The sequence below is a fragment of the Dama dama genome, chromosome 10 (genome assembly GCF_033118175.1).
Source record: "Dama dama isolate Ldn47 chromosome 10, ASM3311817v1, whole genome shotgun sequence".
Classification (NCBI taxonomy): domain Eukaryota; kingdom Metazoa; phylum Chordata; class Mammalia; order Artiodactyla; family Cervidae; genus Dama; species Dama dama.
The window spans coordinates 23,450,109-23,477,456 of NC_083690.1; the positions used below are offsets into that span (position 1 = coordinate 23,450,109).

The following is a 27,348-nucleotide window of genomic DNA, read 5'->3' on the forward strand; positions in this document are numbered from 1 at the left end:
CTTCTTCCCCTCAGCCTACTATTTTGAGATTTTAAGCATGAAAACATGTAAAAGAAGTATTTAGAGATTGCTTTGTTCACAATCCTATCCTGTTCGTTTCTTCTTTCAATGGCTTTGACAAAGATATAGAAAGATTACATATTTTATTAAAAGTCTCAAAATAACTTTTCTGGGGGGAGAGGACACACCATTTGGCATTCAGGATCTTAGTTTCCTGACCAGGGATCGAACCCAAGACCCCTGCATTGGGAGCTCAGAGTTTTAACCACTGGGTGACCAGGGAAGTCCCCAAAGTAACCATATTGATGGTCAGATTGGAGGGCTTTTTTTGTTTTGTTTTTGCCACACCACATAGCTTGAGGGATTACGAGATTGTTCCCCAACCAGAGATAGAACCAGTGTCCCCTGCAGTGGAAATGTATGTGCATGCTAAGTCGCCTCCATCGTGTCCCATTCTTTGCAGCCCCATGGACTGTAGTCTGCCAGCCTCCTCTGTCCATGGAATTTTCCAGGCAAGAATACTGAAGTGGGTTGCCATGCCCTCCTCCGGGGGATCTTCCTGACCCTGGGATCGAACCTGCTTATGTCTCCTGCATTAGCAGGCGGTTTTACCACAAGTGCCATCTGGGAAGCCCCAGAAAGGTGGGGGTGGGGTGGGGGGATAGAGTCCTAACCACTGGCCTGTCAGGGAATTCTCTCGGAGGGTTTCTGAGAATGACATATCTTTGTTACCAGAGAGGTACCAGACTACATTCTTTCCACTGACATTTCCCTAACCAGTTGGCTGTATTGTCTTCTGAAAGGGAAAATTAGGGATGAAAACCTTTCCTGTTAGTGCCCCAAACTCTGGGGATGCTAACTCATTGAGTGATGCTGTAGGCTAAGGGACAGCAAAAGTTTTCTGTAAGAGCCAGACGGTAAATATTTTAGGCTTTGCAGCCCACATGGTCTCTGTCACAAGTACTCAAATCTACCTGTAGCACAAAAGCAGTCAGAAACAAAATGCAAATAAATGGCATGACTGTGTTCCAATAAAACTTTATTTACAACAACAAGCAGGGGGCCATATTTGGCGGGTGAGACTGAGTAGGCCCCCTGTAAAGTTCCTGGGTACAAATCTTTTCTATGTCCCCATTTCTTGTTTGTAGGAAATAGGCTTTATTCAGGCTCCTTGACCATTCCTAAGTACCCGAGGGCAGGTTCCAACAGTTGCTAATCAGGAAAGGGAGGGAATGCAGAAACAAGGGAGGAGCAGTCGAGAGACAACAGCCCAGTGTTAAAGCAGGATCTTGGTTCCTCCTTGAGGAACAGACAAAACCATGTCTTTGAACTAAGGCTCCCACCCAGGTGGAGGATGGTAACTTTCCACTGAGCACAAGATCCCTGGAGCACCACCCTGTTACCTCACCACCAACCAATCAGAACAAAGTCACACACCTCCAACCCTCGCCCAAATTTTGTCTATAAAAACTGTTTGCCCAAACCACTGGGGAGTTCAGATGTTTTGAAACTTGAGCCACTTGTTCTTGATTGACCCTCCAATAAACTTTCTCTGCTCCAAACTCCAGCCTTTTGGTTTGCTTGATCTGTGTGCTGGGTGCATAAACTTTTGCTCCTGTAATAACTATGGCTGTGATGTCAACAGGCACCATGAACAAGGTGACATTTCCTAAGACACGGCTGATGTTGTTGAATCGCTAAGTTGTGTCCGACTCTGTGTGACCCCATAGACTGTAACCCTCTGTTCATGGGATTTCCCAGGCAAGAATACTAGAGTGGGTTGCTATTTTCCTTCTACAGGGGATCTTCCTAACCCGGGGACCAAACCCAGGTCTCACGCATTGCTGGTGAACTCTTTACCATCTGAGCTGCCAGGGAAGTCTAGCAGGCCCCATTATCTGCCTTCTCTAATTTGTTCCCACTCCCTACCACAGGCCAAGGCTGTGTGAGGACAGGGAAGGGCCTGGGACTGGAAACCAGACACTCCTTGTTTCCAGGTGATCAGTTCAGTTCAGTTCAGTTGCTCAGTCATGTCCAACTCTTTGTGACCCCATGGACTGCAGCACACCAGGCTTCCTTGTCTATCACTGACTCCCAGAGCTTGTTCAAACTCATATCCATTGAGTTGGTGATTCCATCCAACCATCTCATCCTCTGTTGTCCCCTTCTCCTCCAGCCTTCAATCTTTCCCAGCATCAGGGTCTTTTCCAGTCAGTTCTTCGCATCAGGTGGCCAAAGCACTGGAGTTTCAGCTTCAGCTTCACTCCTTCCAATGAATATTCAGAGTTAATTTTCTTTGGGTTTGACTGGTTTGATCTCCTTGCTGTCCAGGGGACTCTCAAGAGTCTTCTCCAACACCACAGTTGAAGACATCCTTTCTTTGGTGCTCAGCCTTTTTTACTATCCAGCTCTCACATCCATACATGACTATGTATGGAAAAACATATGACTATGGAAAAACCATAGCTTTGACTAGATGGACCTTTGTCAGCAAAGTAATGTCTCTGCTTTTTAATGTGTTGTCTAGGTTTGTCATAGCTTCTCTTCCAAGGAGCAAGTGTCTTTTAACTTCATGGCTGCAGTCTCCATCTGCAGTGATTTTGGAGCCCAAGAAAATAATGTCTGTCACTGTTTCCATTGTTTCCCCATCTATTTGCCATGAAGTAATGGGACCAGATGCCATGATCTTAGTTTTTTGAATGTTGAATTTTAAGCCACCTTTTTCACTCTTCTCTTTAATTTTCATCAAGAGGCTCTTTAATTCCTCTTTGCTTTCTGCCATAAGGGTGGTGTCATCTGCATATCTGAGGTTATTGATATTTCTCCCAGCGATCTTGATTCTGGCTTGTGCTTCATCCAGCCCAGCATTTTGCATGATGTACTCTGCATATAAGTTAAATAAACAGGGTGACAAAATACAGCCTTGACACACTCCTTTCCTAATTTGGAACCAGTCTGTTGTTCCATGTCTGGTTCTAACTGTTGCTTCTTGACCTGCATACATGTTTCTCAGGAGGCAGGTAAGGTGGTCTGGTATTCCCATCTCTTTAAGAATTTCCCCCTGATAGCTCAGTTGGTAAAGAATCCACCTGTAATGCAGGAGACCCCGGTTCGACTAGTGGGTTGGGGAGATCCCCTGGAGAAGGATAGTCTATCTACTCTAGTATTCTTGGGCTTCCCTTGTGACTCAACTGGTAAAGAATCTGCCTGCAATGTGGCAGACCTGGGTTCAATCCCTGAGCTGGGAAGATTCCCTGGAGAAGGGAAAGGCTACCCACTCCAATATTCTGGCCTAGAAAATTCCATGAACTCCATGGGGTCGAAAAGAGTCAGACACGACTGGGCGACTTTCACTTCACTTAAGAATTTCCACAGTTTGTTGTGATCCACACAGTCAAAGGCTTTAGCATAGTCAATGAAGCAGAAGTAGATGTTTTTCTGGAACTCTCTTGCTTCTCCTATGATCCAACGAATGTTGGCAATTTGATTTCTGGTTCCTCTGCCTTTTCTAAATCCAGCTTGAACATCTGGAAGTTCTCAGTTCACATACTGCTGAAGCCTGGCTTGAAGGATTTTGAGCATTACTTTGCTAGCATGTGAGATGAGTGCAATTGTGCAGTAGTTTGAACATTCTTTGGCATTGCCTTTTTGAGATTGGAATGAAAACTGACCTTTTCCAGTCCTGTGGCCACTGCTGAATTTTCCAAACTTGGTGGCATATTGAGTGCAGCACTTTCACAGCATCATCTTTTAGGATTTTGAAATAGCTCAACTGGAATTCCATCACCTCCATTAGCTTTGTTCACAGTGATGCTTCTTAAGGCCCACTTGACTTCACACTCCAGGATGTCTGGCTCTAGGTGAGTGATCACACCATTGTGGTTAGCTGGGTCATGAAGATCTTTTTTATATAGCTCTTCTGTGTATTCTTGCCACCTCATCTTAATATCTTCTGTTTCTGTTAGGTCCGTACCATTTCTGTCCTTTACTGTGCCCATCTTTGTGTGAAATATTCCCTTGGTATCTCTAATTTTCTTGAAGAGATCTCTAGTCTTCCCCATTCTGTTGTTTTCCTGTTTCTTTGCACTGATCTCTGAGGAAGGCTTTCACTGGCTGGCAAAGCACCTGCTAGATGCAGCAGCCAGATCAAGATTCAGAACAATTGCAATAGATGGAAATTTATGAGACATCTCTGCCAGAAATATTGGAAACAGTCACTAAAATAAGAGCACACATTTATTCCACCCTTGCAGAAGAAACTTCAACAGTTTACATGGATTATATTGTTGAAGCCTCACCAGCTCCCCTGTGTGGGAGGCAATACCATTTCTCCTTGTTTAGCAGATGATGAAGAATCTTTGGAGAGTGACTTGCTCAGATCATACACTGAGTGAAGTTTGAAAGCAAAGTCAAATAGAGAAGAGACCTGTGATTGCCAAGGGAGGAGACGGAGGGGAGGGTGGGGAGAACTGGGAGTTTGGGATGAGCAGATGCAAATTATTATTTGCTGCTGTTCAGTCGCTAAGTCGAGTACAACCTTCTTTATGGTCCAACTTTCACATCCGTATATGACTACTGGAAAAACCATAGCTTTGAATAGACAGACCTGTGTCAGCAAAGTGATGTCTCTGCTTTTTAATACACTGTCTAGTATTGTCATAGCTTTTCTTCCAAGGAGCAAACGTCTTTTAATTTCTTGGCTGCAATCACTGTCTGCAATGATTTTGGAGCCCAAGAAAATAAAATCTGCCACTGTTTCCACTTTTTCCCCATCTATTTGCCATGAAGTGATGGGACTGGATGCCATGATCTTCATCACAATTATATAGAATGGATAAGCAGCAAGGTCCTACTGTATAGCACAGGGAACTCTTCAATATTCTAGGATAATCTATTGTGGAAAACAATATGAAAAAGACTATATAAATGTATAATTGAATGACTTTGCTATACAGCAGAAATTAATGTTATAAATCAACTGTATGTCAATAAAATAAGTTTAAAAACTAATAATAAAAGCAAATTGAAAAGTCTTTGCTGCACCGTCGAAGATTAAGAATGTGTTCTGTGTGTGTTTCCAGTGATGAGGGATAAGAAATGGTGTGTCCTTCCAGAGGAGGACCCCCGGATCCTGATGGCACATCTTAGTGGCCATCATAGGCACAAGCTCTTCCAGATGCTTTGTTGTTCGGTCACGCCAGGTTTCCCTGTCCTTCACTATCTCTTGGAATTTGCGCAAACTTATGACCATTGAGTTGACAGTGTCATCCATCCAAATGCTTTGCTTGGATGTTTTGGGACAGAAGGCTGTGCTGTTACCACCAGAGTCCCAGTGACGACATGACTGAAGAAATGAAGCCCTCGCAGTTGCATTTCTCAGTCCCCAGGGAGTCTCCCCTTTGGCAACTTCTCTGCTCCGCCAGGGACCCCAGCTGCTGGCCTCCACAGGTGCCTCCAAGACCATCCGATTGTCAGCATCCTGACCAGAGGAAAGGCAGGAAGGAGAGAGAGCTCTGGCCAGGGACCTGTCTTAAGCAAGAGAGAGAGAGAAATCACCAGGACCACACGCCCTCTCAAGCCAGGGGTCCCACCCCGCCACACGTGTCGTGCAGGAAGGGAGAAGGGCAAATGTTACTGGCTAGTGTCCACCCCAGATAATCCTTTTACTCAGTCCTTGTCGTTGTTCAGTCGCTAAGTCTTGTCTGTCTCTTTGCGACCCCGTGGACTACCGCACACCAGGCACCTCTGTCCTCCGCTATCTCCTGAGGTTTGCTCAAATTCGTGTTCATTGAGTTGATGATGCTACCTACCCTTAACCCTTACAACAACCCTAACTAAATATTTGACAAATGGAGAACACCCAGGACCAGTGTGGTGAAGTAGAGAGGGGACAGTGATCCACTAGTTTAGTAGAACCAGGATTCAACCAAACCCGGGAAGCAGAGCCCAGGGGCTGCTCCCCTGGCCCCACGCTGGAAGGATGCCAATGACCTCGGGCTGTCTCTACAACCGTCTCTTGTAACCCAGACTCACGCTGGGGGCAGTGTTGGTCAAGCTGGCTTTCACGGGATGCCGTTCCACTCCAATAATCTCCAAGTGTGTCGAAGTCACACTCCAGACTTCAACCTCGCTGTCACAGATGACCTGCTGTTAAAGCGTTTAGTGATTAAGGAGAATCCTTGTTGATTCATTAACGATCCACACTATACGCTGACCCGCAAGGTCTCCTGAGTTACAAACAACTTTCTCTCAAAGACCCTATGGCCACAAACAGGCTTCCCAGGTCGGGTTCACTTTGATCAGAACATACCTTTTAATGAACTGGATGGATTTGGGTTTAGACCATTTCCAAGACTCTTCCCAGATCCACAGGTTCATATTAAGTTTGCCACAGCACAGCGATTCTCAGACTTTTTGGTCTCAGGAGATTCTTTCACTTCATTTATATGGGTTATATTAATAGATAGAGATATCTTACTGAATTAGATGCTTAAATGAAGAAACAATTAAAGACAATTTTAAAAGAACAGTAAGAAACCCATTATATGTTAAATAAATAATACTTTTATGAAAAACCACCAGACTTCCCAGAAAGATTTAGTGAGAAGACTGGCATTGTTTTACACATTTGCAAATCTCTTGAATGTCTGGTTGAATAGAAGACACCTGGACGCTGACATCCGCTTCTGCATTCAGTCTGTTGTAACATCTCAGGTCTTGTAATTTTCCAGAAACTTCACTAGACATTCATGAAATAATGAGAGAGAAAAGAAAAACAACATCTTAGTACTATGAAGAATCAACTCAAGGGACATGAGTTTGAGCAAACTCAGGGAGACAGCGAAGGACGGGGAAGCCTGGCGTGTGCAGTCCATGGGGTCACCAAAAGTTGGACTCAACTTAGCAACTGAGCAACAACTGTAAAGAACGTGATATGGTTTAGTTTGTTGAGTCTTCCTGATCAAATGGTTCTGTATTACTATTATGACATCCCCCTTTTCAGATGAGAAAATCTGGGTTCAGAGCCCTTGAGTCACTTACATGAGAACACACAGCTGGGAGCAGAGGAACCAGAAGGAGGTTGGGGTCTGCCTGACCCCGTCTCTGGGCTCTTAATCTGCACACTGTCCTGCAGCCACTGTGAGTGAAAGGCCAGCCACGTCCCAGATTTGTAGGAAACGTGATTCTGGGAGGAAGGAACAGACAAAGCCAGAGAGAGAGAGAGAACGCAGTGTTGACTGGTTGAAGCCATCAGAAAGAGAATGCACAAGGCTTGAAATTCGCAGTGGCAACGATGCAAGGCGGGCAGCACACAGGTAACTGGGGTTATGTCTGGGAAGAGGGAAGGAGCCAGCGTGGACTGAGCACCTTCTGCTGCCCAGAGCTTCTCAGTGGCATCTCTTTTCATCTGCATCTCATCTCCTGCCAAGCAGGGGCTGTGAACGTTGCTTGATTCCAGGTCTCACAGTTTCTAACTTCAAAAAGGTATCTCGTTTTATCCCCCAACTGGGCTCACTGCACTACCCTTGTCCATTGGTCAGGATAGCTTACCTATTTCAGGGTTTTTAAGGTTTGATCTTTTCAGTTGTTACTATAAACAGCAATATTGGAGTATAGTGTGTGAGTGGGTGAGGTGTGTTTCCAAAAGGCTGTAAAAAATACAGGAAGGAAATATGACCTCACACGGAGCTCAGCCTGGACTCCAGACTAGCAGGGGATGTGACTGGGAGAAACTGGGTAAGACTGTGGGACCAATATCAACCTGTGGGTCCCTCTCCCCAGACCCCTCTCCTGGCCACCACACAAGGCCCACACACCTGCACCAGACTCTGTCTACCTAGGAGTAGCATCAGGGGATGACAGAGGATGAGATGGTTGGATGGCATCACCGACTCAACTGATGTGAGTTTGAGCAAGCTCCAGGAGATGGTGAAGGACAGGGAAGCCTGGCGTGCTGCAGTGCATGGGGTTGCAAACAGTCAGACACGACTGAGGGACTGAATAACAACATAGCTGGTTTGGGCTTCCCCACTGGCTCAGCAGTAAAGAATCTGCCTGCCAATGAAAGAGACTCAGGTTCGGGGCCTGGGTCAGAAAGATTCCCTGGAGAAGGAAATGGTACCCTTTGGGGTCGCAAAGAGGTGGACACGACTGAGCGAGTGAACAACATGATTGACTAAGTCATTGGCTATTGGCAACTGAATCAAGCTCCAGCCCTTCCCTTCCTATCCCCCCACTCCCAGGGGGTGGCCATAGAGTTGGACTGAAAGTTCCAACCCTCTGAACACCTGGTTAGTTCCCCTGGCAACCAATCTGAGGCCCCCAAATCATCTCATTAACAAAACAAAAAACACTTCCAAGCAGCTAAGTTGCTTCAGTCTTGTCTGACTCTTTGTGAGCCCGTGGACTGTAGCCCGCCAGGCTCCTCTGTCTGTGGGGTTCTCCATGTAGGAATATTGGAGTGGGTAGCTAGTCTCTTCTCCAGGAGGTCTTCCTCTCCTGCATTACAGGCAGATTCCTTACCATCTGAGCCACCAGGGAAACCAGAAACAGAGGTGAAGACCAAACATATTTCTTAGTATGAACCACAATATCACACAGGGTTACCAACTGAACACCATACATGCATCACTTGATACCCACAGTGGTCCATCTGTATCTACAGGTGGTTTGTTCCAGGATTCGTGGATACCAAAACTGGAGGATGCTCATGATCCTTATATCAAAAGGCATAGTGTTTTTGTATAAACTACATGTACCACTTCCTCCTGTATACTTTAAATGATCTTTAGATTACTTCTACTGCTTAATACGATGTAAATGCTTTATAAATAGTTGCCAGCATGTGACAAGTTCAAATTTTGGTTTTTGGAACTTTTCAGACTTTTTGTCCCTGAATATTTTTGGTCTGTATGTGATTGAATCCTAGGATGCAGAAACTACAGATACAGAAGGATGACTATACAGCAGTTGTAACTGTTTTTGTTAATTCCAAACTACTCACTCAACCTTATAAAACAGGAGAGTCCATATAAAAATGGAGGCTTTGGGATTTCTCTTGCAAAGTCAGGCACTTTGATGACACGGGACCCACCTTCTTACATGGAGACAATGAACTGGAGCTCAACCCTGGGAAGTAAGATCTGAGTAAAGACCACAGCCTCCACCATCAGAGAAGCAAGAGCTGATTGCCAAATGCACCATTTACACCTTCTGCCCTGTTTTCTCTTTTTTAGGTATAATTTGCATATGATGAAATGCACAAATCTTATTCAGTCCAATGGATTTGAACAGTGGTATATATCCATATAGTTACACTTAAGATACAGAAATTTTCTTCTCCCCAGAAAGTACTTGGATCTCTTGACTTTATCACCATAGATTCATCTTTCCTGTTCTTGAACTTCACATAAATGGAATCATAATGTCTGTTTGTGCCTGGCATATTTCTGAGATTCATACATGGCTTTATGTCATTAGTTTGTCCTACTAAAAACAAATGTGTTTCTCCACAGAGTATTGTTACCTGAAAACTGAGCTTGCCTCTTGGTGGGCGTCGAGCCAGTAACCAAGCCAAAGAAAAGGAGAAGAAAGGATTTATTATTACTTGCAGCAAGTGGGGAGAACATCAGGATCTCTCCCAAAGCAGTGTTTCCCAGAATAGCAAATTGGGGAAAATTTTAAGCTATGGGCACATGTATGGGCACATGAAGGGACTTAAGCAAAGGAGAATTCAGCATAGAATTGGGGCCAAGGGTGACAGGGTCCAAGCTTTATTAGCTGATGAAGTCAGGAGGGTCAACAACATCCTTCCATTCTCCACCTGGGTGGGAGCCTTAGTGTCTGCAGAATTCACAGTTATATTGTTATGTGTATCCCTGGAGGAGGAACCAGGACCTTGCCTCATCACTGCACCATTGTTTGATTGCCATTTCCCTGTTCACTTCTTTGTTCCTTTGTTGTTGTTGTTCGGTCCCTAAGTCTTGTCCAACTCTGGGATCCTATGGATGCCAGGCTTCCCTGTCCTTCACCATCTCCCTTTGTTCCCATAAAATCATCAATTACTGAGACCTATTCAAGGGTGAGCATTATGGCCAGGCTTAGATCGTAAAATGGCTTAGACCAAAAAGGGTTCTCTTCTGTCAGGAAAGCCATGCCTGGTTCTCTGTCTCCTGTGAACCCCTACCCTCTCTGCTTACAGCATGAAAGCATCACAGTCTGTCCATGTTTCTGTTGATCGACACTGTGTTTCCCCTTTGAGGCTATTGTGAGCAAGGCTGCTCTGAACATTTGTGTAAAGTCTTTGTGGAACTTATGCTTTCATTTCTCCTGATAAACAACTAAGAGTGGAATTGCGGGGTCATAGGCTTCCCTGGTGGCTCAGATGGTTTAAAAAAAAAAAATCTGCCTGCAATGCAGGAGACATGGGTTCGATCTCTGGGAAGGATCCCCTGGAGAATACTCCAATATTCTTGTGCGGAGAATTCCAGGGACAGTGGAGCCTGGCGGGCTACAGTCCATGGGGTTGCAAAGAATAAGACAAGACTGAGCAACTAACACTTGTGCTACTTTCAGCCAGCCATCCCCCCCGCCCCCACCCTACCCGTCAGTTCTCTGGAGAGAGACTGTCCAGCTCAGGAGACTCACTGTGACATGCAGGCCACTGTCAGCAGAGAGTAGTCCTCAGAGATGGAAAACCACTTCACATGTGACCTGCATTAGGCCTGCAGGAAGGAAAGACCCATGTAAGAGCAATAGGTTCCCCTTTCCATCTGGGACCAATTAAGGTGTCAGTCTGGGGGTACTGGGCTCAGTATAGCTCAGTGCCAGGGCAATTTAAAAATATATCATGGTTTCCCTTCAAGCAAATTACTCAGTGATAAGAGTGGTGGAATGAACTAGAGAAGGGTAGAGATTGGAAAAGGAAATGGCAATCCACTCCAGTATTCTTGCCTGAAGAATCCCATGGACAGAGGAGCCTGGCAGGCTGCAGTCCATAGGGTCGCATAGAGTTGGACACGACAGAGCAATTGGGCAAGAGGGTAGGAACATGCTAACTTCATAAGAAAGTTCCAAAAGATTCCCCAAAGTGGTTGCACCACCTTCTCTCCTATTCTTTTTTTAAAAAAATATTTATTTGGCTGTGCAAGGTCTTAGCTGGGGCATGTGGGATCCAGTTCCCAGACCAGCGATCAAACCAGGCCCCCCTGAGTTGGTGAAATAGTTTGATGTCATTTCACGGGGGCTCCTAAGAACTCCGGTACCATAGTTCTTTATATCTTAGTGCACAAAAGAATTGAGTGAGAGGCAAAGTGATAGATAAGTGATTTATCAGAATAGGATGCTTGTGAAGGTTACAAGTGGGCGACTGGGAAATGCTGCTCCCTGAGAACTGAGGCTACAGTTTCATAATCAAACAGAAAGTGGGAGGTGGCAGAAGAACCTGTTTGTCTTTCTTGAGCAGATGTCATGCTTCCATCATCAACTCCTCCTTCAGGTTGGAGTTGGTCAGCCTGAGTTGCTCAAGCTGGTTCTACAAATTATTGTGGGTAGTTCAGTGGTAAAGAGTCCACCTATGAGGGCAGGAGACTCAGGAGATTCGGGTTCAATCCCTGGGTCAGGAAGATCCCTGGAGAAGGAAAGAGCAACCCATTCCAGTATTCTTGCGTGGAAAACACCATGGACAGAGGAGCCTGGTGGGTGATACAGTCCATGGGGTCGCAAAGAGTCAGACACGACTGAGTGACTAAACAAGAACACACGTGGTCAAATTACTGTTTTCACATGTGCAGAGAGGTTAACGATCCAGGGGGTCATTAACTTACTGAGCTCACTGGGCAGTATGTGGGTCTCATGCCACCATGCAGTTTTTTTGGGGTGGGGGGCGGACATGTCTCATGTTCCTGCTGTGTGGTTTTGTTGCTAAGCAAGTCAGCTTGGTTTTGTGGTTGAGCAAACCTGCCCTCCTGAGTGATCATTAACTTACAGGGGTCTCTCATATTTTTTCTACTTACACTCCCCTGGTGGAATTAACTATTGAATCACCTACGTTGCCCCTTTACACTGTCCCTATCATTGACAGCGCCGAGTCTCAGCCAATGAACCACCGGGGAAGCCCCATCTTCTATTCTTTACAGTATCAAACGAGAGCCAAAGAAGCTGGACAATGAGAGAAACTGTAGGAAGTGACGTTCTAGGGACCAGCGGGCTGCCATCAGCCCTCATAGATAAATAATCATGAGGTTAAAATTCTGGACTTCTCATTTTTCCAGAACGATTGGAAGGCCTGGCACCATTTGGCCTGTGTTCCCCCAGCTGGAGCTGAGTCGTGGCTGGGACATAGCTCTCCCTCCACCGCAGTGCCGTCTGGCCTCTCTTGCTCATTCGTGGGCTTGTTTGCAGCACTGTAACCAAGGAACATGCCCGTCATCCCCCAGACATGCCCCTAAGAAGTCAGGACTGGACCTCGGGTTGATGGAGCCCATTCTGCCTTTCTGGTGTTGAGTCCTCGGTCACAAGCTCAGGTTGTCCATCCCCCAGCTGTCTGTCTGCCAGTCCCCCTTCTCCAACACCAGCTGTTCCTTCTGTCCATCCTTCCGCCTAGGCAGGCCCCCTGTTCATGCTGATGTCAGTCTAGTTGCTGAGTGTCTGTGCATCCAGGCCGCCTCCGTCCACTGAGGTTGTTTCTAAGCCACCTCCACAATCCCTGCCATGCTCTGGAAGGAAACGCTCTGGGTTCAAATCCCGGTTCTGCCACTCACAGCTGGTGACCTGGGCAAGCCACTCACCCATCTCTACCTCTGTCTTCTCATCAGTAAAATGGACATAATACTATCCATCCAGAAGGCTTGCTGGAAAGACCAAGTGAGCAGAGATGTGGAAGCATTTAGAATGGAGACTGGAGCATACTGATTCTCACCATGCTTTCTGAAGGGCTCTGAGCCAGGGGCTGCCCCTGCCCAGGGTCCAGGTGGAGGGAAGGGGGCTAGAGGTGGCCTCTGTGGTGGAGGGGAGGGGGGACGGCCAGCACTCTGCTCTAGCTGTCCTGCGGCCAAGTGGTATGGCCAGATCTTCAGATTGTTCTAGTAAACTGGGAAATCGAGAGTCGTATTTAATCCCTTGTTTTGCAAACGCTAGTAACTATCCTTCTTCTTTAAAAAAAATTTTTTTTTTTTTTTTAATGCTCTGAGCATCCAGCGCAAGCCTTCCACGGTCCCCCACTGCCTGTCCTGGTCTTGTGGGCCCCCGGCCACGGGCTCAGTCACTGCTGACAACTCTGGGCTCCCGGCGCCTGCCTTTGTCCTGCCTCGGTCTGGAGAGCGCAGGGCAAAGGAGCCAAACAAAGGTGGTCACTGTTACTGGTGCTGTCCCAGCGGTGGGGCCGCCGCGAGTGCCCTCCTGGGACTGCCCCTCTGTCCCCTGCGTCCCCTGCCAGCCTCTCCCCGCTCCCGCCCCCAGCTCGTCCCAAGCCCGCCTGTCCCCAGCGCGGAGGCGGGCCAGTGGCCGAGGGGGCGAGCGGGGCAGGACGCGCCCCGGGCAGGCGGCAGCCGCTGCCCGCCCCCTCGTTGCCATGGGCCCCCCACCAGGTGAGGAGGTGGGGCCATGTAGGCGGGGCTCAGGTCAGGCCTGCTCAGAGTTCAAGTTCAAGTTCAGGGTTGCGGCTGGCCTGGGGCCTCTCCTACTGCCCTGGGGGAGATCATTGACACTTTCTCTAACCCCTGCAGTAAGCCCAGGCTGGAATTTGGAGTTTGACCTTCGAGGAGCCTCTCTCAGCAGGCGGGGCTGGAGGGAAGGCCACCGCTGTCCTTTCAAACTCTGGCTGCGAGGGAAAAGGAATCCAGAAGTTTCGCCCTCCTCACGGCCAGCTCTGTCTCCCTCTGCCTCAGACGCCGCCGCCGCCGGGACCCAGGGCAGGTGGGCCCTGCATCCAGAGTCAGGTAAGACTCTGTCCAGCACTCCCGCAGCCCCCAAACTGATACCCATTCTGCAGACGGCGGGCAGCTACTCCAGGGACCGGAGGCAGCGCTGGTGAAGGACGGGTTGGGGGGTGCAGAGCTCCTCTCCCGAGAGGGGGCTGGTCCTGCCCCATGCACATGGGCAGATGCAGCCGGAGCCCCAGGCCATGCCGAGATCCCAGATCCTCCACTTACCCAGCTTCAGGCTCCTGGGGTGAGCATTTCTCCTTATCTGTCAATTGACGGTGTGAACCTCAGCGCAGCCCAACCCACAGGTGTGGTGGACTCATGAGGCCCCAGGAGATAAGCAGGTGCAAAAATACCTACATAAACAGCAAAACCCTGCCGGGGTGGGGGGACACTGCCTTTGACTGCCATGCGGCTGCTGTTAACTGCAAGCAAATAGGAGTCACTTGTACATGGCAGGCACGTGCGGAGAGCTTTGCATGGTGGACCGGAGTGACTGGCCCAGCCACCCTAACTCACAGCGGAGACAGATTCCGAAAGAACTGCGCCCAAGGCTGCACAGATAGTGAGCTGGCTAAGCTGAGACTCAGCTCCGACAGCCGCGAGCTTATCCACCAAGTCTGGTTTTCAAAAGGTGTCCGATTCTGGGGAGCGGGGGGGAGAGATGCTCTCCTTCACTGGACGTCTTGAGAATATGACTTTGGGTGGTAGTCGGTGTGTGTGTGTGGGGGGGGGGGGTGTCACAATTGTGTGTGTGTGTGTGTGTGTATCTGAATTCCTTGACCAGGGATTGAATCTGCGACCCTTGTATTGGAAGCGTGCGGTCAACCACTGAACCGCCAGGACAGTCCGAAGCTGGGTGACAATTGCGAGTATACAGCAAAGGCTCAGAAAATCCCCCATTTGTTTGTTATACAAGTCTACTCAGCGCATGGGGACTTAACAGGTGGCGCTAGTGGTAAAGAACCCACCTGCCAATGCAGGAGACATAAGAGACCTGGGTTTGACCCCTGGGTGGGGAAGATTACCCTGGAGGAGGGCATGGCAACCCACTCCAGTATTCTTGCCTGGAGAATCCCATGGACAGAGGAGCCTGCTGGGCTCTAGTCTACAGGATCGCAAAGAGTCAGGTATGACTGAAGCGACTTAGCACGCACGCATTGAGTGCCTGCTCAGAGGACACAATGTGAGCGAGACAGAGTCCCTGCCTTTGTGGAGCTTACAGTGCAGTGGGAACGAGTGGTAATGAGAGAATCTTACAAACGAAATGTCCTGCTTGATTCAACAGTGATGGGAAGTCGTGTTTGTTATGATGGCAAATCATCCAACTTAGACTGAAGCCAAGAGAAGACTCTTCTGGGGCTGTGACAGTGGGGTGCCATCTGAAGGATGAGTAGGAGTTCGCCAAGCCAAGAGTGTAGGGAAGAGCATGCCGGGTGGGGGAACAGAATGGCAAAGACCCTGAGGCAGAAGTAGCATCTATGGGCTAGAAAGAAGACCAGGGTGAGATGGGGCTGGCAGAGCAAGTCAGCGGGGCTGAGATGCTTTGAGCAAGAAAAGGAACCCATCTGGTTTATGTTCAAAGATCTCTCTGGCTTCCATGTGAGGGGAGTGGATTCCAGGGAAGGAAGAGTGACACTGGGGAGGCAAGGTGGGAGATTCTTCCTCTGCACTAGACACCAGTGATGGTGGCTTGAATGAAAGCAAGAGAAGTAAAGTGAGAGGAAATAGATGGAGTCCGGCTCTGCTTTGGACATACAACAGAATGGAGTCAAAGGTCAATTCTGGGAGACTGAGATTCTGGGAGTTGAACAAGAGACACTATAATGTCTTTTTTGGTATATTTGTCAGGCCTAGCATCTTTGGTGCTTAGACACAGTACCTAGCGTGTAAGATGTGCTTGCAGGCCACTGGATGAGTGAACAAATGCAAGAATGAATGAATACAAAATTAAATGAATGCAAGATTTGAGGATGACTCTCAGACTTCTAGCCTGAGCAGCAGAGTGGATGAAGTTGCCGTTTAGGGAGATGGAATGGGCTGGAAGTCCTTGAAGATCATGATCTCTGTGTTGGACAAGTTACCTTTGAGATGATGACTGAGACTCCATGAGAGATTCCATGCTGGCACTTGGATGGACAGGTCTGGCCTCAGAAGGTGCCCTTTTGACATCTGTTCTCTATAGGAGTCATGAGACAAGGTCATCACTGAAGTGGGGAAGGGGCTGGAGAAGAAGCCTCACACCAGAGTCCCTTGCACTCACACCTGTTAACCCCCCAGGGAATCTTTGTGGAAAGCTGTCAGGCCAGGGAGGTGGCTCTTTCTAACAGGCAGGGGACAGTCTCAGCCTCTGCTTCAGCCCAGAGACCCCCAGAATCTGTCCTCTGGTCTCTTTCAAGAGACCTGTTCCTAATAAACCACATGGCATTAGCTGTCTGAGCAGGCCAGAACTGGTCCTCCTTTCATCCTCTCTTCCGCTGTTTTAGGATCTGATGGCTTCACTCAGCCTCAGTACTGATCCCTTCCCTCTGATGGGGCTGCCTCTACCATAAGCATCTTGAATTTGAGCCAAAGGCCAAGCTTATGGTTGGAGAGGGGGCAGTTACCTTCACAGGGGAGTGGAAGAAAAGGGTGTGAGGGGTTGCCGGCCCTGGGAGGTGCAGCCTGTGTGGGCCCATGTGGTCACCTCTGGAATTTTCCCTGCTAAGGGCCCACATGCCGAGCGGTAGTTGAGAACTTGCAGCTCAAGCCCCGGTTGGAAGCCCCAGTTCAGTCATTTACCAGTGGCGTGACCTTGGGGCCCCAGCCTGGGCTTTCTATGGGGTTAACCAGAGACCTGGCTGCTTAGAGGTGCGATGTGCTTAAAATGAGATTCATACATGTAAGGGCCAGGATCTGCATGACCACAGAGTCCATGCTCTTTTTTTTTTTTCTCTTTCTTTTAATGGTTTTACAAGAAGGGTGGGTTGGGACTTCCCTGGTTGTCCAGAGGTTAAGACTCTGTGCTTCCACTGCAGGGGGCTTGGGTTCGATCCCTAATCGGGGAACTAAGATCCTGCATGCTGCCCAGAATGGCCAAAAAGTAAAAAATAAATAAATAAATAAATAAATGCTTAATGAAAAAAAAGAGAGGGATGAGGTCAGATCTAGTGGGTCTGATCACATTCTATAACAAACTCGATTAATGTTTTTAGCAAAACTGTGACATAAGCCTGATTATTATCCACATTTTATAGATGCGAAAACTGAGCCTCAGAGAAGTTATTTGCCCAAGATCATGGAGCTAGTGAGAGGTAGAGCTGGGATTTGAACTGGGCAATGCAGTTCTAACATCTTTACAGTTGATCGAAGGGCATCTATTTCCCAGGGAATTTTTGCCCACAATTAAAATTTGTAATTAGACAGTCATTGTCATCTTTAGCCAGTGCAGAGTTCTTCCCTGATTTCTCTCTCCATCTCTCTCGTTCTCCATCCCTGTGATATGTTTGTTATTCTTCAGAAAATAGGCCTGTGTCTTGGCAAAATAGTTGCTATTATTTTCCACATCAGCATGTATCCATATTTAACATACATGTACAGTTTTATGCTGTAAATCTTGTTCCATTTTCCTCTTTTTCTTTCATTATGAAATGTTTCAGATGCACACATGTCATAAAGAATAATGTGGGGGAAAAAAATAACGTAGCCCCCCCAGTGGATGCCTACAGAGGAGCCAGCCTAAGAAACCCAATGCAGTGAAGACAGTCAGAGCACCCAACCTGCTGTGGGCATGCTGGCCCATCTTTGCCTAGCATCGGGGCTCGGAAAATTTCCACATCTGCTCTGGCAAGTTATGTAAGCGGCCAGAAGGAAAGGGGTGAGCAGCCATCTCTGCTTGCTGAATTTCCTCTGTTCTTGGGCCAGTTGGCAGCTGCGAGGGCAGGCTGTTCTTGCAAACAGGGCCGTTGTTAGAGTGCGTGCTTTGCATAGACTCCTGTTAACCCTGGCCTCCCACAGGGTGGTTCTGTCCTCGGAAGTGAAGCCCTCCGGGGCAGTGCAGAGGGTAGCTCTGGGCATGCAAGGGGCTGCAAAGGGCTGGGTGAGATCTCGCGAGGTCGCGGACTGGGTGAAATCTCGCGAGGATGGGGGCCGGGTTCAGTGTCATCACCACTTTGTCCCCCGGCACACAGCTGGTGCTAATAAATGTTTGTGCAAAGATACAAGTAGATGGAAGGAAGGAGGGGAGGAGAGAAAGAAGGAGAGAAGGGCAGGGAGGAAAAAGAGACAGACAAGCCAGTACTGGGTTGCAGCGAGCTTCGCTTCAGGAACTGAGTTCGAATCCCACCTCTGCACTTCCTATAACCCAGAGGCTAGTGGCACAGCCATGACCTGAAGCCAGCTCACTCTTACTTCACGGTGGCTCCATTTCCCACTTGTAAAATGGAAGTATAACCTGGGTGGTTCAGTGGTAAAGAATCTGCTTGCCAATGCAAGAGACTTGGGTTCAATCCCTGGGTCGGGAAGATCCCCTGGAGAAGGAAATGGCCACTCACTCCAGTATTCTTGTCTGGGAAGTCCCAGGGACAGAGGAGCCTGGTGGGCTACAGTCCAGGGGGTCACAGAGTCAGACACAAGTCAGATTGAACAATAGCAACAAGTGTGTTTGCCTCACGGGCTGACAGGGATGAGGAAGAGGACCAACGCAACCTGAGTTCCAGGCCTGCAACTTCCACAAACAGCCTTGGAGATGATCCCGGTTACAGTGATGGCGTGGCTTTGCTCTACGAGGGCATGTGGAGGGCTCCCCTGGGACACGTGGCCAAGGCTCCAGCACTTGGGTTCCGCAGCCTCTCTGGTCCATGTTGCTAGCTCCTATTCCCACCCTGAAGAAAGCCGTACATCCTGGCCACCGGCAGGGCCCCCACCTCCCTGGGACTCGAGAAGAGCCTGGAGTCAGTGCCAGCCTGCCCAGAGCCGGTGATGAATGGCTTGTTTATCTGCTCCTGTCCCTCTCGGTGCCTGGCAGGCAGAGGCCTGGAAGGGGCCGCTGGCAGCGGGGCCGTGGACAGGGGAGGGCTGGCTCACCAGTCTGTCTGATGCCCCTCCTTCCTGCCTCCCCTTCCTCCCTTTCAGACCTGCGGAGTTCTAGGACAAGCCGCCCCACTCCCCAGTTCAATATAAATCTCCACCTTAAGCTGCTTCCTCCACTCTTAGTCCTCATCTTCCTCGAGTCCCCTGTTTTGGAAGCAACAGGGTATTTGAAAGCAGTTGAAGTGTTTGCAAATGCAGGCGCTGAACCCTCCTATGCTGTTGGTGGGAATGTAAATTAGTGTAACCACTATGGAGAACAGTATGGAGGTTCCTCAAAAAGCTGGAGTTAACATATGATCCAGCAATCCCACTCCTGGGCATGTATTCAGAGAAAAGTCGAATTCAAAAGGAGACATGCAATATTCATAGCAGCTCTGTTTACAGTAGCCAAGACACAGAAGTGTCTATCAACAGAATGGATAAAGAAGATGTGGTACATATATACACAGTGGAATACTACTGAACCATAAAAAAGAATGAAATAATACCACTTGCAGCAACATGGGGGGACCTAGAAATTATCATCCAAGTGAAGTAAATCGAAGAACACTCACAGGTGGAATCTAAAAAAATGAACAAATTAATCTACATACAAAACAGAAACAGACACAGGCATAGAAACAAACATGATTACCGAAGGGAAGAGAGGAGAGATGAACTAGGAGTTTAGGATTAGCAGATATACTACTATATAGGAAACAGATAAACCACAAGGGCTTACTGTACTGAACTATATTCAGTATCTTGGAATGACCTATAATGGAAAAGAATCTGAAAAAGGATATATATCACTCTGCTGCACACCAGAAACTAACACAATATTGTAAATCAGCTATATTTTAATAATAATATATTTTTTAAAAGGATGGGCAGGGAATTCCCTGGTAGTCCAGTGGTTAGGACTCCATGTTTTCACTGCTGAGGATGAGGGTTCAAACTAAAATCCCACAAATTGCATAGTAAAAAAAAAAAAATTAAAAAATAAAAAACCACATAGTTCTGAAATCAGATCTGGAATTGAGTCCCGCCCTGGGCACTCAGTCATGCGACACCACTTCCTTGTCTGTGGAGTGGCAGTAAGAACACTGCTTAACCAAGAAGGGCCTCACCCTTGAGTCAGACCTTAAAGATCATCTAGCCATCTTGTCTTCAAGCCTCCAAATCTGCCTCCTGGTTAGAGCCTTCTTTATGAATCTCCACTTCCACCCTAGGGAGCTCTCCAGCAGTCTTCCCACCCCACTTTCTCCTTGCAAGTTCTCTGGTTCAGTTAGTCCATCCCATTGGACTGATGACAATGATCATAAAACCTAAGCTTGACTGAGGCAGGGAGGGCTGAGGGGTGACCTGGGATGGACTTTGGGCTTTTGCTACATACTCCTGCCTTCAAGCTGGGTAAGTGAGTTGGGTTTGCCTGATACTGGCTAGTCCATCTTCCTTCCTTCCCTCCTTCTCTTGTCCGTCCATCTTTGGATCAGTGTTATAGATCAGTGGTTGTTTGGATCTTCTCACAGGTCTGAGAAGCTGTGAGCATCTTCTTAACAGAAGAGCAAGGCCCAGGCCCAGGGAGTGACTTGGTGTGGGAAGGGATGTTAAAGGTTATTGAGCGCCCCCCTGAGGCATCTTCTCTAAATTAATGTCTCTAGTCTCCTCCAGGGCTTCTCAACACAGGGGACATTTGTGGCTGCCGCACCTGTGGAGAGGTGCTGCTGGCCTCGAGTGGGTGGCTTCCAGGGATGCTGCTAAACATTTACAATGCACCAGACAGCCCCCCGTAACAAGGAATTGCAAGGTCCAAAATGCCAATAGTGTTGCAGATGAAAAGCCTTGGTTTAAGAACCAGGAATGTTCACCCAGGTGACCAGGCTACTCCATCTTTGGGCAGCTCTGGTTAGAAGCAGGAAATGGTTCCCCAGTTCTTCCCCTCTCTCAGTTAATCTCCAGGTTCTATCAGTTCTGGGGCTTCTTTGGTGGTGCAGTTGGTAAAGAATCCACCTGCAATGCAGGAGACCCTGGTTTGATTCCTGCATCTGGAGGATCCCCTGGAGAAGTGATAGGTTACCTACCCCGGTATTCTTGGGCTTCTCTGGCGGCTCAGACAGTAAAGAATCTGCCCACAATGTGGGATACTTGGGTTCGATCCCTGGGTTGGGAAGATCCCCTGGAGGAGGGCATGGCTTTTTATTATTCTTTTTTGTTTTTACAGATTTAAACATTCTGGTTTTCCTCTGTAGAGTCACGCTTTATTCTGTGCTTCTGGAATCAAATGGATTCTGGTTTTCTTATTTCTCTTAAATTCAAAGCTTACTCAGTATAATAGGTAAAATGATCTGACTCCCCCTTTGAGTCAGATGGAGCAATTGTATGTTGAATTACCCATCATTTTAACCATAAATTGCTGTTCTTTTGTTTCTCTTTTATAATAGAGCTTTATATTGATTTTTTTAAAAAATGTGTATAGGTAGGTAACATTATCTATGAGTTTTGTTTCAGTATTCAGTAGACAGAGTATTATAAAATATTTGTTATAGAAACAGGGGATAATATTTGAAGATGATGATATCTGCTTTCTGTAGAAAGAAAACTACTGACCTTACAGAATCCTTTGAATGGTATTAAAGAGCTGGTATAATGCTTTTATAGATAATGAGCCTTACTGCTTACTTCCCTGCTCCCAATCTTAATCCTTAGGAAAGAATCTGATGGTCCCTTAAGGATAACACACTTATTCACATCTTAATGTCTGTGGATACTGTTGCCTTAGCCTGGAATGTACCCCCATCCCTGCTCATGGCATGTAGGATCGCCTACGCATTCTTCAAAACCCAGCTCATATACTACCGTCCATTTTCCTCCATGTAAAATCAGGTGGTCTTTGCCTCACTGCCTATTGTAGAAAATTAGTAATCGAGATAATAGCAGCTACAATTTACTGAACATGGCTGTGTGTGGCATTGTTCTCCACACTTCACAGGTACTAGATCATGACGATCTATGAAATGTAACCTCTTATTGTCCCATTTTCTGATGGGAATGCAAAGAGTTAGAGTAGTTAGGGAATTTGTCCAAGCTCTCGGAGTCAGTAAGGGGTGGAGCCAACTGGATGACTCTTCGGCTTGAATCCTTAATACGTCTGTCATTATACACACCCACTTGTATGAAACATCATGTTGTGTTATCATCTATGAGCTGAGTTACCCCATTACTGGGCTGCCTACTTTGCAAGGTTATAAACACTTAGGATGATGCCTGTCATATAGAAGGTGCTATATAAATGCTTGTTAAATAAACACATTTGAACTTCCCTGGTGGTCCAGTGGCTGAGAATCCACCTGCCAACGCATGGACACAGGTTCCATTCCTGGTCCCTGAAGATTCCACCTGCCACGGGGCAATTAAACCTGTGGGCCACCGCTACCAAGCCTGTGCTCTAGAGCCTGTGAGCCTCAAATACTGAAGCCCGCACACTCTAGAGCTGGTGCTCTGCAACAAGAGAAGCCACCACAATGAAAAACCCATGCACCGCGATGAGAGAAAGCTCACTCGCAACAATGAAGACCCAGTGCAGCCAAAATAAAAAACAAATGCAAATTTAAAAGTAAATAAATATACACATTTTATGGGCATATCCAGCAGTGAAACAAGATTGTATTGACTGGCTGAGCCTTAGACAAAATTGCTGGCTTGACTTTCACCCGGCTGCGAGATACCAGGGAAACAGACTGACTCAGGTGTCCTGTTTTTCTCTCACTCCTGGATATGTGGAAGAGGGTGGTGAGACATCTATACTACTTAAGCTGTTTATTTTTCTTTGTATTTTGCCAAGTGAGTGGTGGGGTTGGTGAACATTTACTGTAGATTGGATGTGGCTTCCTTGTAAATATTTGCTGATTGAGAGAGAACGGATGGATTTGCCTTCCTGAGGTCTGTCTCCATCACACATCCTTCCACATGTGTCTTCCTGCTTGGTTGTCCAAGGAGGCAGTTATGGAAAGGGTGAGAAACGTGGCACTGGGTCCTGGTGTGTGACGCACATTTGCACTTCCACAGGGTTGCAAGAATTCATTCAGGACCATGGAGAGCAGCACCAGCAGCCCTCCACCCACACAGTCAGATCCCCTGGAGGCGTTTACCCGGAGGACGCTGGAAGCAGGTGACATCGCAGTGCTGATTCTGTATTTCCTCTTTGTCCTGGCTGTTGGACTATGGGTAAGTCAGGTCAGAGGGAGAGACTGGCTTTTTATTTTTATTTTTGGCCACACTGCATGGCTTGTGGGTTTCTTAGGTCCCCAACCAGGGATCACACCCATGCCCCGTGCAGTCAAAGTATGGAGTCCTAACCACTGGACCACCAGGGAAGTCCTAAGAGTCAAGGTTTTCAAGTCAGACAGGATTGGGATCAGGATTAGGGGTACAGGTAGAGTTAGAATAAGGGTTAGAGTTGCTGGGAATCTGTATTTTCACAAGAGAATCAGGAGACTCTGATGTAGTACTGGTTTGGGAAGCCCTGGATTTAGATGATCCCTTTTAGCTCAAGGAGTTCTTTACTCTTGGAAAATACTTCCTGGGTCAGGGTTCAGCAGGAATAAGCCATAGTGTCTGTTTGCTGTAGTAAGATCTTTTGCAGGGATGAAAAGATATCATTTCATGTCATCTCCCATCCAGTAAGACTACGCTTACCAATATCTGCACCCAGAACTGGGAGAAGTTACAACTTACCCAAGATCACTTAGTGGTTTAAATGTTTCTGTTAAAGTACCTTTAGGGCCAAGAAGCTCACTCCTAACGAGCTCTGAAATCAGGCTGACCTGGGTTTGAGTTCTCAGTCTTCCTCTGTGTAGAAATATGGCACTAGATAAGTGACTGTTTCTGAGCCTTGATTTGTTCATGTATTAGACTGGCTTGATGACATCAGCCTCATAGAAATTGAAAGTGAAAGTCACTCAGTCCAACTCTTTGTGACCCCCATGGACTATAGACCACTAGGCTCCTCTGTCCATGAAATTCTCCAGGTAAGAATACTGGAGTGGGTTGCCATTCCCTCTTCCAGAGGATCTTCCTAATCCAGAGATGGAACCTGGGTCTCCTGCATTGCAGGCAGATTCTTTATCATCTGAGACACCCAAAGAATCTCTCACAGGAGTTGGTAAGAATTAAAATGAGATGATTCTTCAAAATGCTTACTGCAGAGCCTGGCACTTGGTGAGTGAGTGAGTGAAAATCACTCAGTCGTGTCCAACTCCTTGAGATCCTGTGGACTGTAGCCTTCCAGGCTCCTTTGGCCATGGAATTCTCCAGGCAAGAATATTGGAGTGAGTTGCCACTTCAGAGGATCTTCCCGACCCAAGGGATTGAACCCAGGTCTCCCACATTGCAGGCAAATTCTTTACTGTCTGAGTCATCAGGGCAGCCCCCTGGCACATGGTACTGATACTCAATAAATGACTTCCACTGTGGGCTGTCACAGAAAAACCACGGTCTAAAACTCAGATGCCTGGGGGACCTAGTAGGTTATAATACATGTGTGAGGCAGGGGGTTGTAGGGGGTATTGACCTGAAGAGTTTGTCTCCGCTATGGGATTCAAATGTAAATCTTAAAAACCATACATCTAACAGGGACTTCCCTGGTGGACCAGTGGTTAAGAATCCACCTTCAAATGCAGGGGACACAGGTTAGATCGCTGGTAGGGGAACTAAGATCCCACCTGCTGTGTGGGGACTACGTCTGTGCAACCACAACTGCTAAGGTCATGGGCCACACCCAGAGAGAAACCTGAGTGCCGCAGCCAAAACTCCACACAGCCAGAAACAAACAAGTAAATAACTCCTGAAAAACAAACCATGGGTGACACAAAACATATTTGATCTAAAAAGTACAACCACTAGTGAATATAACTAAAAAGAAGTAGAAGAACTTCCCTGGCGGGGTGTGGGTTCCATCCTTGGTCAGGGAGCCTCATGCTTCCACATGCCTCATATTTTCACATGCCTCATGATCAAAAAACAGAAAAAAATACAAAAGACATAACATAAAACAGAAGCAATATTGTAACAAATTCAATAAAGAATTTTAAAAATGATCCACATCAAAAAAAAATTAAGGGAGAAAACAGAACAAAAAAGTAGAATCACAGATATAGAGAAGAAACTAGTGGTTATCAGTGGGGAGAGGGGAGGAGAAATACAGGAGTAGGGCATTAAAAGGTACAAAATATTATGCATAAAATAAGCTTCAAGAATATATTGCATACTACAGAGGATATAGCCAATATTTTATAACTGTAAGTGGAGTACAATATTTAAAAATTGTAAATCACCTATAACTTATATAATATCATACATCACCTATACTTTTTTTTAAAGGACCTCAGAGGCTTTTTTTTTTTTTTTTGAAATTTTTATTTTGGGGCCTCACCACAGAGCATGTGGGATCTTATTTCCCTAACCTGGGAAGTAGAAGAAAAGAGTCTTAGCCTCTGAACCACCAGGGAAGTCCCTCACTTTAAAAAAAAAAAAAAATTAGAGTTGAGGGACTTCCCTGGTGGTCCGGTGGTTAGCACTCCACGCTTTCATTGCCGAGGGCAGGTTCCATCCCTCGTTGGGGAACTTAAGTCCCACAAGCTGCATGGTGCAACAAATAGTGAAGTAAGATATTTCATGCAAATAATGACCATGGGAAGTATTGCTCAGGGACTCTTACAAAAACAAACAAACAAAACCCCAAACCAAACAAACCCCAAAATATGTTTGATGTCTGAATCTGGCCTGCTGGACTCCCAGGTATAATCAGGGATTAGACTATCCGGGGGCGCCTCTGATTGCTAGCATTTCCTTTACCCAATGCTCTTCTGTCTTTCAGTCGACAGTGAAGACCAAAAGAGACACAGTCAAAGGCTACTTTCTAGCTGGAGGGAACATGCTGTGGTGGCCAGTAAGTAGTCTTTGGTTCAATTAAAAGACTCTTCAGGTCCCGATACTCTGTCTAGCCTTTGCTTTCTCAGGACTCTCTGGTTCCTTGTTGTCTAGAAGTCACAGTCTAAACTAGAGAAGACTTAGCTCCAACTCGAAACAGTTTGAACAAAAGGAATCCATCAGCTCATCTAAGGGAAAAACCTAGAGTTGGTCTGGTTTCAGGTATGGCAGGGTATAGGGGCTCAAATGATCATTGGTATCTGGTTTATCCCATCTATCTGTCTATCTATCTGTCTTTCTACTTGTGTCTATCTTTCTATCTATCTGCCTGTCTATCTGGGCTTCCCTGATGGCTCAGAGGATAAACAATCCACCTGCAATTCAGGAGACACAGAAGATGTGGGTTCGATCCCTGGGTTGGGAAGATCCCCTGGAGGAGGAAATGGCAACCCTCTCCAGGATTCTTGCCTGGGAAAATCCTATAGACAGAGGAGCCTGGTGGACTACAGTCCATAGGGCTGCATGAGTCGGACACAGAACTGAGTGATTAAGCACACACGTTTATCTGCCTATCCATTATTTGTCTATCACCTATCTATCTCTATCAGCTTCTCTTCTTTTGGATGGGTGCCATTCCCAACAAGCTCAACTTCATGTCAACAGGATGATGGCCACTGCTCCAGACTTGCCATTCTCTCAGTCTCCAGCCTAGCATGGGACGAGCCCCGGCCTCTGGCAGGATCCCTGGAAAATACGTGTCCCAAGCCCATCTCTGGGTTAGTCACTGTGACCAGGTAGTTTGCTGGGTTAAGTGACTCAAGCCTGGGTCACACACTCAGTGCCTAATCTGGAGGGCGTGGAGCCTGCTCTGAGGCAGATGTGATGAGAAATAAGAAGGGCTAGACCCTGAAGGAAAACTGGAGACCATTACTGGGCCCAGGTGGAAAGAATGTTGAGAACCCAAATAACAAATACAACAGCCCAATTAGTAGCTGCTATTCAAGGGAAGCTAAAGGCATTGCTAAATACATTGTTGTTCAGTCGCTCAGTCGTGTCCTACTCTTCATGAGCCCATAGACTGCAGCATGCAAGTCTTCCCTGTCCTTCACCATCTCCTGGAACCTGCTCAAACTCATGTGCATTGAGTCAGTGATGCTATCCAACCATCTCACCCTCTGTCATCCACTTCTCCTCCTGCCTTCAATCTTTCCCAGCATCAGGGTCTTTTCTAATGAGTTGGCTCTTGGCATCAGGTGGCCAAAGTATTGGAGGTTCAGCTTCAGCATCACTCCTTCCAATGAATATTTAGGGTTGGTTTCCTTTAGGATTGACTGGTTTGATCTTTTGCAGTCCAAGGGACTCTCAAGAGCTTCCTCCAACAACCCAGTTCAAAAGTCTCAATTCTTCAGTACTCGGTCTTCTTTATGGTCGAACTCTCACATCCATA

At 47.0% G+C, this 27,348-nt stretch overlaps 1 protein-coding gene and 1 long non-coding RNA gene across 5 annotated transcripts in view; one reads left to right on the forward strand and one right to left on the reverse strand.

Annotated features, from left to right (window-relative positions):
* Positions 1-1,389: 1,389 nt before the first annotated feature.
* Positions 1,390-10,713, reverse strand: LOC133063548 (uncharacterized). The gene is made up of 5 exons (XR_009694433.1): positions 10,648-10,713; positions 7,042-7,186; positions 6,311-6,739; positions 6,034-6,147; positions 1,390-5,525 (listed from the first exon to the last, which is right to left on the reverse strand). It is a non-coding gene; the product is annotated as an uncharacterized LOC133063548 (long non-coding RNA).
* Positions 10,714-13,651: 2,938 nt separating this feature from the next.
* The window catches only part of SLC5A11 (solute carrier family 5 member 11), a 52,100-nt gene continuing 38,403 nt past the window's right edge, over positions 13,652-27,348 (forward strand). Inside the window, exons 1-3 of one of the 4 annotated variants that reach the window (XM_061153042.1) lie at positions 13,652-13,937; positions 23,040-23,198; positions 25,849-25,920. In XM_061153042.1, coding sequence (XP_061009025.1) covers positions 23,064-23,198; positions 25,849-25,920 — 207 coding nt within the window. In that variant the 5' untranslated portion in view covers positions 13,652-13,937; positions 23,040-23,063. The remainder of the gene's footprint in view (positions 13,938-23,039; positions 23,199-25,848; positions 25,921-27,348) is intronic. The other 3 variants (XM_061153043.1, XM_061153040.1, XM_061153041.1) reach the window with 3 other exon arrangements.